Source organism: Rhinolophus hipposideros (genome assembly GCF_964194185.1).
Source record: "Rhinolophus hipposideros genome assembly, chromosome: 21".
Classification (NCBI taxonomy): Eukaryota; Metazoa; Chordata; class Mammalia; order Chiroptera; family Rhinolophidae; genus Rhinolophus; species Rhinolophus hipposideros.
This window is the reverse complement of record NC_138067.1, coordinates 16,413,249-16,426,872: the sequence shown is the minus strand read 5'-3', so window position 1 is coordinate 16,426,872 and position 13,624 is coordinate 16,413,249. Positions and strand designations below refer to the sequence as shown.

Here is a 13,624-nt window from a genome sequence, read left to right as displayed (position 1 = left end):
GGGATGTGGAAAACCAAACATAAACAGACTATGGCTCCTACCCTAGGTCTTCCAGGTTCGGATGGGAAATTTTGGTGTCTTCACAAGCAAGATCATTTATGAGCTAAGAGTGTTACAGCAATCCCTGTTAGGTACCTAAATTCACAGAGTACGTCTAGATCCAAAAAGGAGGTGTTAACGAGAGGCCATGTGTCCACATTAGGGCCCTCCTGGGACTCAGTTTCGTTTTTCAGTGTTCCTGTGTTAGGTGCTCTCGGGATATCTGGAGCTCTTATGTTCTGTGTCCCTTCTGGAAAGTATGTGAGGGTCTCTGGTCTGCAAGCCCAGGAAGCTGCCCACAGGGCATCTGCTTTGTCTCGATTTGTTCACCTTTCTGGTTATTCAATAAACGTTTACTGAGGCAGCGATTTCCAGGTTGGGTCTGAAGAGGCCCTGGGTGGGAATGAAGTCAGAATGGCAATCTGATGACCCAGTTCGGAACCCCCCAGGTCTCCTTGGGCAGTTGGCAGTGATGGGTGTGTTGGAGGGGAAATGAGGGTCACTCCCAGATTTCTGGCCCAAGGGACTGAGTTCATGGTGGTGTCCTAATCCAATGCAGCAAAATCGAGAAAAGCTGGCTTGGAGGGGAACACAAAGAGTTCTGTTGGCGACAGGCTGAACTTGAGGTGTGAAGGTAGGTGCTGCCCAGAGGAAACAGGCAGCAGAAGGCAGAGGAAGGAACCGGAAGCTCAGGCAGAAACTGGGGTGGGAGAGAGTCATGGAAGCTGCCAGCCTAGAGGCTGCATTTGAAAGCAGAGTGAGGATGAGAAGGTCTGGTGTGTTTGGAGGGAGAAGGCCAGGGGCTGGGTTGGAGCCCTGGGGGCAAAGATCCACCCTCTCCTTTTGCCAAAGGAGCACGAATGGATGGTCAGAGCCCACATGGCCAGAGAGTCTGCTGGCGAACCCTGAGGGCTCAGAGTCAGGGAACCCAAAGGAGAAGTCATCAAGAAAGTTGAAGTGACCAACAGGGTCAGAGATAGCTGAGAACTGGAAACTCTGGGATGAATCTAGTGACACAGAAGTCGATGAGGTATTGGGGTGGGGGTGCAGAAGGCAGATAGGTACCAAAAGGGGGGACAGTGGGGACTTAGATAAGTTCAGAGAAAAAGGAAGGAGCTGGATGGGACAACGTGAGAAGAACTGGGCAGAAAAGGAGAGAGATGATGGAAGGAGTGGGCTGGAAAGCCCCACAGTACCCGGCCTGCCACTGCCTGGGACCTTCTCCAAATGAAATCTGAGAGACCTCAGCCTGTAGGCAGATACAGGTAGAGCTTCTCTGGCTGAAGCAGTGGGGGTTAGGGGGCCGGGGGGGGGCTGCCTGGATTCCCCTTGCCCTGCAAGGAGTGGCACACCAGTCCCGAGCCCCCGGAACCCATTAACCTCAGTCTCCCCTTTGTTTTAGAGAGGAAGACTGGTTGGCCAAAGTCATGGAGAGCACATAGTGGCAGAGTCTGAAGCTGTAGTTCCCCTACCCCCCACCCCACTGCCTCCAGCTCCTCATGCAGAGTGTTTGACTATGCGTTTATACAACAAGCATTTATGGAGTGCCTTCTGCATGCCAGGCACCTGGCCTCGGGGTGGGGGGATTCAGAGACATGTAGGAACTGCTTCTGAACAGCCCAGCATATCGATGAACACACCCTGGAGACCTCAGGAGGTGGACATGCAGAGGGCTGTCCTGCGGGGATGGCGTCTACTAGTGCTGATGGCAGGGCTCTGAAGGGCCTGGCTTGGCCCCAGAAGCTTCTCCACACTCATCAGCCTTAGCCTCCTTCATTCCCAGCTGCTCGTGGGGGCGAGGCCATGACCACCCCAGCCCTCTGGGGCAGATGTCCCTGGGCTCCAAAGTGCACTTGAATAGCAGCCTTCATACCTGTCCTGGGTCTTGGGCTTTGATTTCCTGGTAATGCCGAACAACCAGTGATGACAGTGAGAACAAGTTGAGCTTGTACTATCTATCAGTAATGACCTTGTTATTGCTTGACCTGTGTCCTCCTTGGGCACCCGTGGTAGCCAGAGGCCAGGCTGGGCTCTCCCACCTCTCTGAACACCACTCTTTGCACAACGAATCCCCTGTCACCTTATTCCCCCAGGCATGTCTGGTGATTCCATCCAGACAGGATATGCCAGCTCCCCCTACCCACTACTGCAGCAGCCCCTTGATGTTCAAAGATTTAACAATTAGGGTTTTGTCTTTTTGGAAGAGAGACCCCCATCCCCAAGATGCGTTATTTATACTAATGGTATAAATTTGAACAGACATTAGTGAGTGGGGGTGAGGCATGAGCCAGAGTTAGCATGGGAGATAAATGGGGGCTACGGTGGGGTCCCTGATTTTACACAGACTCACAGTTCCAACTCATCAAGGAGAAGGAATGGGGATGTTACGTGTGCCCTCTCAAATTGCAGCAAGTGACGGCAGTTTTGAGGGGTTTGGGGGGCCATGGGAGAAAGCAGGTGGCTGCCATGGAGAGAGGTGAAGGGGAGCCTGGGGTAAGGGTAGCAGCATGAGTTGGCTGGTGGAGACGAGGGGAGTAAGATAAAGGGGGCAGCAGCCTTGAGTCCCAGGGTACACCTGATTAAGTCCACTTCTGGCCTCGTGGGCACCAGGGAGCTATGAGAAGACTGTTACGTGCAAAATCACCTAACGGCTTCATTAGAGGAAATTAATTAGGAACTGAGGGGCTTCCTAGAGGGGATGCTGCAGGAAGGGTTTCCTTAGGACAGTGAACGACAGGGAGTGTGATCTGTGTAGTTCCCATGACACATTCCTTGAGGTCCATTAAGTCTGGGAAGACCCCTGGGCTTTCTCTTTCCTGTGGAGGCCTCACAATACACATCACATTAAAGGCTCTGAAACATCTTGCAGTAGCAAAACCTATTTAACTTGTCTCACCCAGCATTTCCCACATTCATTTGGCAATGGAATTTTTAAGTAACCTCGTTAATATCCTTCAGAGGAACCTTGATCCACACTTTGGAAAGTGCTGCTACAGAGGGACGGACAAAAGTGAGATGTCTCTTGCAGAAGTCAGGGGTCTCATGCGTTGCCCTCCCCCCACCCATCACACCACATCAGCCCCTGCGCAGACCCCTGGAACTCTGTGGCCAAACACCCTAGAGAGATTTTCTGCAACCCTGACGCCAAGCTTTGCCCTCGCCCAGAGGGATGCCGGAAGAGACTTACAGGGGCAGGGGCGTTTGAAGGACATGTAATCCTTGGAGCAGAATAGCGGAGCCAGCCTGCCCACGTGCACAGCTCTGACTTCGCACAAGGAAGGACCCTCCGCTCACCTGCAGAGACACAAACAGGCTGGTGATGGGGGTGCCCACACAGTACCCATTGACCCTGCAGTCTGGGCACCCATGTCCCCTGGGCTGTCAACCTCTGGGGAGAGGATGGTGACTTTGAGATGTGTGCATTGTGGGTGGAAGCTGGGGAGAGCTCTGGGCTGCAGAGGATGGGGGTGCTGGAGCAGGGATGGGGCAATTTTGTGCTGGGGTCCCCATGGTGGGTGGAATATCTCTCCTGCGTGAACCCTTGAGTGAGAGTGAGAGATGCCAGAGTTCTCCTGTCTCATGAACCTATGAGCTCCCCCTGCCTCTGATAACTGCAATGGGCCATGGCATCCCAAGCATCTTATAACTGTCAGGACTAGAGGGACGCTTAAAGATCTGCCCAATGTCCTCATTTCACAGAAGGGGAAACTGAGACCTCGAGAAGATGAGGGGCTAGTTCAGGGTTTCACAGCTGGCTTTTGAAGGGTGTTCACAGATGTGCAGCTCAAACAATATTCTTATTACTATTGTCCCAACAGCTTTGAGAGGAAGATGATGTTTTCATTCTCGTTTTATAAATAAGGAAGTTGAACCTCAGAGAGGTTATGTAGTTCGTCCTAGGTCACTCAGCTTCTAATCATGGGCTGGGACTAGAACCCAGGTCTGTTTGCTTCAGCCAGCACAGTCCCTAAAATTCAGAAATAAAGACACCTAAAATTCAGAAATAAAGGCCTAGAGAATGGAAATGTCTCTTCCCCAAAGGACCCTACACCTCCCATATTAACTTGGTGTGAAGCCTGGATGTCTGGCAGCAAGTGAGTGCCAGCCCACTCTAACACCCATTTGCAATGGAGGACACATTTTAAAAATGTAACCCATCCTCCGGTGCTGTGAAATATCTGAACTGGTTTAGTCACTCCTGAGCCCCAAATGACATGTGGCTGTGGAACTGCAGGGAGATATAGTTCTTCTTTCTAGGGAGTGTGGTCACTTGACTTGCAGAAACCAAACTGCACCTTTGGGGGCTGCTGAGCAGGGACCATGGACGCAGAACCCCGCGAGCTCTTGCAGGGGAAAGCTGGTAGTCACGAGCCAATAGGGAAAGAGCCTGCTGTGAGGATGAGGGTATCTATGGCAAGCCCCTGGCACGAGATGCTTGGCCTCACTGCTCTCCGAAGGGGTGAGGGGAGAGGGCTATTGTTGCTGACCCAGGAATCCCTCTCTCCAGGTGGCTTCCAGCTCAGCCTCCCTGGTGTGAAGCCCAGGCTGGCCTGAAGCCCACTCCCAGGACCATAGAAACCCACTTGAAAGTTCTGCCTAGGGAAATGAGGGTAGGATGTGATCTCCCCAAGTCTGGTAGAGAAGTCTCCTTGGTGTGGCAGGCTGTTTGGGGAACTGGGATTTCACACCAGAAAATTCACTAAGATCTCAGGGGGGACCTATGCTTTCTAAAAATACATGTGTGTACATGTGTCTGCATTCATGTCTGAGGGTGTACCCGTGTGCATTGTGGTCACTTGTGTGTCTAGAAGGGGATGTAAGTAGGCTGACAGGTCATTTCTTGTGCTGCTTCCAGAGAGGTCTTTCTTAAAGGCAAAATGGGCTATGTCCCTCCCTTACTGAAAACCCTTCTGTAGCTCCCCAGTGCCCTCAGGAGAAGTCTCGGCCTCCACCACTCCCTCCACAGTCCCAGGGCCCTGCCTACCTCTCCTGGCATAGTGTAAGTGCTTCATAAATGCATGCTGAATGTACACTTCCTATAGGGCTGCCCTGGTGGCACCTGATGCCATAGAGGGTGCTGACCACCGCCTAAACTTCAAGGGGTTGTCCCCAGGGTCCTGCTTCCCCTAGAGGCCGCCTAAAGGCACTCTTCTCACAGGCTCCTGAGATGAAGGCCGAATCTTTGCGAGGTATAGGGAGGTGGGAGATGGGTCTCCTAGGGCAGGTGGCACCAAGAACTCTTGTATTATGTATGGTTTTCTGTAGTTAGTTTCGGTGTTCGGTGGACAATGCGTAAGTTCTCAAATGGCTTGGGAGCTTGGTGAGGGGTTGGCTGGTTTGGCCATGGGTGAGGTAGACATTTCTGTATGTAGAGGCCTCTGGGCACTTGGGCTTTCAGGTGTGGTTCACATTCACCAAACACCTGCACGTGCCAGGTAAGGTCACCAACATCATTGTAACAGGTGGGTGACATCATTTTCATTTTGCAGATGAGAAAATTGAGGCTCAGTGATATAACCCAGCCAAGGTCAGAGAGATGGTGGAAGAGCTGTGCAGGGAGAGGCTCTGTTATCCCTAGTCCCCCTCAGTTACTGCCAGGGACACCCCAGAGATCTGACACCCCTGGTACTCTGGCTGGCCTGCTTCCTGGACACACTGGGGTTTTCATACTTCCGGGCTATTCCCTTCCCCTGGGATGCCATTCTTTTCCTTTTTACCTGGCAAACTCATATAGCTGTCAACACAGCTCGAGAAATTTCTTCAGTGAAATCGTCTTTGATTGCTGGAGATAGAACTGGTGGCATCAGACCCTCTGCTTGGGTGCTTTTGTTGGGGTCACCAAGACCAAGCTGGGTACGTGGTGTCCTTGTGAGTAAGTGCCCACCCTCATCTCCCCATGTGTGTGGAGTTGCTGTAAGGAGGCAGTAATGGGGGTAGTGGATGGACAGATTTGGCACCGACAGGCTGAGCCTGTCGTTTGCTGGGAGAGGAGTCCTGGAGCAGGGACTGTAGGGGTGGGGGTTGGGAGAAGGGCCCGCTCCCAGGTCACGTCTCCCCTGCCCGCCTCTCTCCGAGCCTAGCATCCCAGGCGAGGCGCGTTCCTGCCTGTGACTCATCTCCGACTGGATTGTCTGGCTAGGAACCGGAGGGCGGGTGGGGGGTGGGTGGCGGCGGCGACACTCCAGGCTCTGAAGTGACTGAACGGTATGCGGCAAGTCCGCGGCACTCCCACACCGCTTCACGTCCCCGCTCCCAGAATGCATCTGCTCTGGGGCCCCGACTGCGACACTCAGACCTGGGCGGATGACTGAGGGTAAGGGGAGCGCCCCCGCGCTCCTGGCGGCGAGAGCCTGGCTCCGCGGCAAGGGGCGGCTTGGCGCATGCGCGGCAGCCACCTGGGAGGGTTCGGCGTCACCGCGGTGGACAGCAGACTGCGCAGAGCGGCAGGAGTGGGCGAGCCTGTGGAAGACGCCACGTGATGTCCTGATGTTTATGGTGCGCAGCTCAACCACGGTCACGTGCAGTCACTGGATCGCAAAACAAATCCCCATTTTACAATACTGCGACTCAGAAATGATGGGGGTTGGGGGAGGTGGTGAGCTCCCTGCCCCAAGACTGCCCTTCGGAGGATTTTAAGCAGGGACGCGGTCTGCTTTTATCGTTTTAGGAAGGTCTCCCTGGTCTGTGTAGAGGGTGGGCCCAGTGTAGGGGGGGGGGGAGACAGGAGGCAGGGGAGCATGGAAGGAGATGATGAGTCTAAATGAAGGCAGTAGTGACTGGAGAAAAGGGTGAGAGGCTACATTCATTGGTTCAACACGTATTTATTGAAAATCCCTTGAGTACCAGATTTTGAGTGTTCGGGATAGATGGGTGAAGCAAACATTGACATCGCCTGTCCCCACGGAGCTTTCTTGTGATGGAGACACAAACGTAATGGTGGCGTTTGTTAGGTAACAAGAGAGGAAGGCACAGAAGCAGTGTGTAGGTGGAGGTTGAACATTCAGATACAGCAGCTGCAGAGGGCCTTGCTGAGAGGTGACCTCTAAGCAAAGACTGGAGGAAGGGAGCTAGTTGGGTGAATAGCCGGGTGGTTATCTGGGAAAAGAGGGCTCTGGGTGGAGGGAGCAGAGAATGCAGAGGCCCCTGGGCAGGGCATGCTGTGCGGTTCTGATGAACGTAGTGGGCTAAGTAGGGGATGTTTAAGAAGCAGGGGTAAAGGGCAAGGAAGAGGGAGGAGTTGAGGATGATTCCCATTGTCTGCTGGGGTGACTGGGGGATGGTGGAGAGATGGGGGCTCTTCCTGAGTTGGGGAAGTGGTGACTTCAGGTCTAGACAGCCCAGATAACCACTGGTACCCTGGGGTCACCACAGTAAATGCCCAGGGACTGATTGCTTAATGAACAAATGATGACATTGTATAGGGGTTCCATGAACCTGTGGGGTGCATGTGATTGCCCAGAGCCAGAAGGAAATCAGAAATTCCAGGGACTTTGGTCAGCCACACTAATCTTGAAAGGCTGGCATCTGCCTCACCAAGTAGGGGCCAACTCCCCGGGCTGCAGGTGAGGGTCCTCGGGCAGCAGAAAACCTTTCTTCTCTGCAGGAAGGTCTTTATATGAGGCTGGGACCCAGCTGGTGACTTCCCCAATGGAGGCGAACACTCCTTGGCAAATGCGGATAAATGTCATTAATGTTCGTTGTATGATTGAATGGAGGAATGAATGAACACAGTAGTGGGGGAAAAAGAGCTAGAGAACAGTGGCAGAGAGGTGGGCAGGGGATGTTTAGATTTGCAAACAGGTAACTTGGTCCTGATTAGAAAAGAGATCCAGGTGTGGCAGCCTCTGTAGCAAGGAGGCCTTCTGTCTCCATGCAACATCTGGCCACATGCGTTCTCCACTAGGTTAGCCAGGATGTGCCTAGAGGTTACTGGGTCTCCATGTTACCTTAATTTCCTTGTGATAGGATCAGCTGCCACCTACTTCCCCACTGCCAACCAGGGCCAACTTCTAAGGCTTGATTTTCTGTCTAACCACATAAACCAGTCCATTTACAAACTGGCAAATAGGTCCTGACCAAGTGTGTAGAGAAGTCTGATTTAAGGCTCGAAAAAACCACTAAAGAGGTCACAGACAAGCATTATTTATAGCATGAAACATGGGAGCCAACCCCATGGTCCAGTAAGAGAGGACAGGCTGAGCAAATTATGGCACATACTTATAATGGAATATTATATTGCCATGAAATCATGTTTTTAAAGAAATTTTACTAACAGATAAAGGCTTTCAGTATAAAGAGGGGGAAAAAAAACCCCAGGTTATAAAAATTATCAGGTTGTAGAGCTCTGCCTACAACATGATCCTTATTTTGTAAAAGAAAACAACATCCTAGAGAAAATATTCAGACAGAAAAAGATTAGAAAGGAAAGACACTAAAATATTCAGTCACTGTGCTTTCTAGGCAGTGGTGGGCTTAAGGATTTTTATGTTCTTTACATTTCTTATGACTTTCCAAAATTTCTACAATGAATGTGTATTACTTGTATAATCTGAAAAAAATCATTAAACGAAGATTTGAAAAAGCCTTTTGTGCTAACAAAATAAAAAGTAATTAAGTGAATAAGTCAGTGATAGTTAACTCATTGAAAGTTTTAAAAGCTAATTTAATTGCTTTTGAACATGTCATACGTTATTGCAAAGATTTTTAAAATTAACTTGTCTTTGAACTTATTGATAAGGAGCTTTATTAAAATGTTAGGAAAATAATCTCCGTTGTTCTTAACCTTCATCATGTTTTCCCTGGCGCTTGAGCAAGTCCTATTTGCCAATTTCTTGAGGGAAATGATTGTGCCATGAACCTTAATGTTTTATTTTCAGGCAAGCTATACACTTGGGAATAATAATAATAATAATAAAACCTATGTTTGTAAAACACTTTATAATTTGCAAAACATATTAAGTGCTGGGTACTATTCTAGACTCTGGGGATATCACAGTGAGTAAAAATGGTTAAAAATCCCTGCCTTTGGGGAGTGTACATTACATGGATGAGGCCAGACAATAAACAAATGAATAAGCTATATAGATGTTGGCAATGATAAGTGCTATGGAGAAAGATGGAGAGAAGAGGGGTGGGAATAAATGGGGGCTGCTCTTTTAAATCAGTTTGATTACTGTTTGAATAGAAAAAATAAGTGAAGATGTCTCCTAAAATTCTGTAGCTCGTGGACAATTAACATATAGACATAAAGCGATTGGAGATCTCCGAGGAATCATCCCTATAACTAATGACATATCATCTAAGATACAATGTGCTAATTATCAATTTTACAAACTCATAAAATTATGAGTTACTGGTGATATTTTAAGTATTTTATACTAGCTAAGTTATATAAGTTAACCTTTCTAAGTTAACCTTTCTAAGCCTCAGTGTTCTCATCTATAAAATGGGGACAATTATAGTATCTAAATCAGAGGGCTGTTGTCAGAATTCAAAGAGAAAACGTTTATCCCTGGGAAACAGCATGTGTTCGAGGCATGTTCATAATATAGACATAGCAAGGCCATTGGGAAGGGTCCACTTGGCATTGCCATGTTTCCTATACAATTATCTCATGCATTTTGAAAGTTTGCATTGTGCCACTTCACTTTTAGGCAAGACCTACATTAGTACCTGTTTTTGCTAACTGCAAGAAATCCAAGAGGATTTTGACTTTTACAACAAAAGACGAAAAGCGAAAATAGTGTTAAGCATTTGCTTTGCAGCAGCCGTAATAGAGGCAGGGCGCACCCAGAACAGGGAGAGTGGCCCTGCCAAGCTCCTTCCCTGGGAACAACACTCAGCATCTCAGCATCAAGCAGCCAGAGCTTTGAACTGTGTCTTTGAGCATCTGTGCTTTATCTCCATTTATTTCGTGCATCTGTTACCAAGAGGTGTCCTAAGGTAACAGCTTCTTTGCTTTACGCCATTTTGGCTTAGGAAAGGTTTCATAGCAATGCTCTGCGTTCAGATAGCGGAGGGAACCTGCATATTATTTCTTCAGTCCTCAAAACTGTACTGGGAGGTCTGTAATATTGTTCCCATTTTCAAGAGGAAATTGAGGCTCTGAAAGGTAAATCTCCTGCGCAGAATCACATGCTATAGTGAAACTCCAGGAAACCACACTCTCAGCCACAACTCAATTTTGTGCCAAGGGGCTCCAGAAGCCCTCCTGGCCTCAGTTTCTCCCTTTAGGAGGCCGAGAGCAGATTTATACTTTTCTGCCCCTTACTCTGTGCTCAGAGCACTCCAGGCAAAGGCTTAAGGTAACAGGCCTGTGAGTGTGTCTAATTGATCATTCCCAAAGACTAAAGGTAATGCCCATATCCCTAACACATCCTCTATTGGCCTTGTTCCAAGTACTGTGTGAACCAGAAGAGGCAAACCTCCTAATTAGTTTCTGATGAACTCCTTTGGGATGAAGAGGAGTGAGGATTATGGAAGATACAGGGATGTGACACCCTCCTGGGTGAATGGGGGTGGGGTGGAGGTAGGGTGGGGGTAGGCTATAGGGGAAGAAGAGGAGAGAGGGGGTTTCTGTGTAGAAGGAGCCCTGACGAAGCAGCTTATTCTGCTTATCTCACCAAGTCCCCACCAGGCACTAAGTGGACAGACCCACTCGTCCTCTGCCACCGTGTTCTGGACAGCTGGGCTACAGGTGACCAGGACTAACATGGTGTCCACAAGCCAGACCTCTGTTTTCTTCTCAACAATATTCCTGCCATCTACACCCTCCATGCCACCCCAAGGATCCCAGCATCCCCCCCTAGGACCTGGGCCTTGTCATTTCTTTCTGGATCTGAGGCCCCAGCTGCACAGACCAGACAGAACTCTTCCTGGGGACCTTCCAGCTCTGACGTTCTAACCTCTCAGTTGCCACTGGCTCCATTTTGTCTCTGAGGTTCATCACATCTGGGGACTGGTGGCTCAGTGGTCTGGATGAGCACAGACTCAGGGTTGGGACCCCTCAGACATCCTGCTGTCTCCTTGCCATGGTGGCTGGTCTCTCTGCTGCTTTCCACTCCCTGTCTGAACTGCTACCTCTGGAATGTCCAAGCCCCCTGACAGCCTGATTCCCCCCCCCCCTCAGGGAAAGCAATCCGCCCCCACACCTCGGAGTGGAGGGAGGTGTGCAGAATTCCCTTGTACAAAGTGTGAGCAATACATGAGGAGCCTTCTGCCAGGGCAGCAGACATCAGCCAAGGGCAAAAGGAATGTCAGATACAGTTTTTTCCAACCTGAACGGAGATGGCAGGGTAGGGAGGGGCAGCAGAAGGCAGGGGAGTAGGGAATGTCCGAGAAAGGGAAGGCCCTAAAGAAGGAGCTCTGCATTGCAATTAGATGGCCACAAGGCCATGGGGGATTCAAAGGCCACTTTGGAGGGGGTCATGTCCCCACCACGTCAGGGGAAGGCACTCAGCCTCCGCATCTACAGGTGCTGGGCACGTCATAAAATGACACCTGTAGCCAACCTGAACTGAATACTGGCTGTGTCAAGCACAGTGGTAGGCCCCCTAGAAGCATCATCTCATTTAACCCTCCCAACCCACCTTCCCCATGTTTCAGATGGGGAAACTGAGGCTCAGAGAGGTTAAGTGTCTTGCCTAAGCTCACTCAGCCAGGAAATCAGCCAAGCCCATTCTCTGGTTTCAAAGCCCTTAAACCTTCTGCTAACAACAGAATCAAGCCTACTTGTCAGTGGAGGAAACTGAGGCACAGGGAGGTGAAGCCACTTGTTCCACTAGAGCAGTGGGGATGTTTGAGAGTCAGGAGGGGCATCGTCAAGGCAGGTGCGCGTGGGACTGTGTGGATCAAGTCCAAGGACCAAGCTTCTGGAACCCCTGCCTCTCACACCTGTCATTTGTGTCTTCCCCTTCCCAGCCTGGGCCTGGCCAACGACCCCCCTCCCCCCACGGCCCGCACCCGCGTGGGACCAGGAGGGCAGCCTTGGGTCCTCCGCGAGCCAGGAACCCGATGGGGAGAGAGAAAGAGCTGCGCAATTCGGCCGGGGGTGGGGTGGGGTGGGCACTACCCAGTTCCCGAGGGCGCTGGGGGAGAGGCGGCTATGTCGTTTGACGCTGCGTAGCCAGCCAGAGCAGCCGCCTCGGACTCAGCCTCCGGCCCCACTTACCGCGCAAGGAAAAGTATGCCCCAAAGCGGGAGAAGCTGCGGTTGGGGCGCCCCCTCTCCCACCCTTGGTGCTGAGATAGGCCAGCGTGGCAGGCACTGAAGCGGGGGCATGGCCAGGGTGACCCACACGTCGGAGGGTCAAACTTCCAGACTGGAGGGTGGGGGGTGGGTTTTAGCTTCAAACTCCACAAAGCCCGGACCCCCTCTCCTGTTCCACCCCGACCGAAAGTGCATCCTGGTTTCCCCTTCTTGGGTGTGTTGTTAAGAGATCCTCAAAACCGACGGCGCGGGGCCCGGGAGACTGTCTTATGTCCCCCACACGGGATGGATGCTTATCTGGGACTCGAGTCAGGCAAGAATCCGGGAGACCGCCCCTTCCCCGAGGCCAGAGGGCGTGCTCTAGGCAGCCTCGGCCCGCGCGGGGGCTGGGGGTCGCGGTCCGCAGGAGTGCGGGAATCGCGATCCGACGCGCTGCGGCTCCGCTTGGGATCGCGCATCCGCCCTCCCCAGCGCCCCGGGTGTGTGCGTGTGTGTGTGTGTGTGTGTGTGTGTGTGTGTGCGCGCGTGTGTGTATGTGTGCGCGCAGGGGCCGCCGCAGAACGCAGGGGAGGGGCCCGGGACCCCCTCCTCGCCCCTCCCCAGCACCGCCCCCAGCCCCACGCCCCTTACTCGGCTTGGCAGCCTCGTTCCGCTCGGTGCGCCCCAGTGCAGGCTCCAGCTTCGGCTCCAGCTCGGCTTCCCGCTCTGGCTTCGTCTCTGGCTCCCGCTCCTGCTTGCGCTCCCGCTCCGGTTCCCGCTCGGATGCTGCTGCGCTCGAGATCGGGCTCTGGCGTCGCGGGGGGCGCCGCTCCTCCTCCGCCTGCCAGGCGCGCAGGGGCGGGGCAGGAGAGGCGGGGCCGAGCCGAGCCGACCGCTGCCCGCGAGCCCTAGCCGAGGCGGCGGCTGCCCGAGCCTGGCCGTGCAGTGCCCTGCCCTGCCGCAGCCCCGCCCGGCCGCCCACGCCACCGCCGGCTCTGGCGCCCCAGGTGGCGGCACACCTCCCGGGCCTCAGCGGTACTGCTCGGGGGCTCTGGAGTCTCAGAAGCCCTGCGCTGCCGCCTCGGTCATTCCTCAGATGGGGGGGCGCGGGGGAGGGGGAGGGCCGAGCTGCGCCCCCCTGCGCACAGCTAGCCCGACGCCCACACAGCGGCAGGCGGGCGGGCGCGTCGGGGAGGTCTCGAGATGCCGGAGGTCCCGAGAGGGCAGGCCAGCGCGCCAGCCAGACGTGTGAGGACAGATAGGCGTGTGTAGAGAGTAACATACAGACTGAGGGGACCAGAGAAGGAAAGACATACAGACGTGTACAGAGAAGTGTACACAGACCATATGTCTAGGGAAGGACAGCCAGACAGGTTGGTCAGAGGCAGGAATGGACACT

At 52.6% G+C, this 13,624-nt stretch overlaps 1 protein-coding gene across 4 annotated transcripts in view; it reads right to left on the bottom strand.

Moving 5' to 3' along the window:
* The window catches only part of BEAN1 (brain expressed associated with NEDD4 1), a 39,024-nt gene extending 25,956 nt beyond the window's left edge, over positions 1-13,068 (bottom strand). For 2 of the 4 annotated variants that reach the window (XM_081031579.1, XM_081031581.1), the window contains exons 1-3: positions 12,877-13,003; positions 6,435-6,566; positions 3,227-3,333 (exon numbers count right to left, since the gene is read on the bottom strand). In XM_081031579.1, the coding sequence (XP_080887705.1) occupies positions 3,227-3,251 (25 nt within the window). In that variant the 5' untranslated portion in view covers positions 3,252-3,333; positions 6,435-6,566; positions 12,877-13,003. Of the gene's footprint in view, positions 1-3,226; positions 3,334-6,334; positions 6,567-12,876 lie in introns of all 4 variants that reach the window. The other 2 variants (XM_081031580.1, XM_081031578.1) reach the window with 2 other exon arrangements.
* Positions 13,069-13,624: the final 556 nt, after the last annotated feature.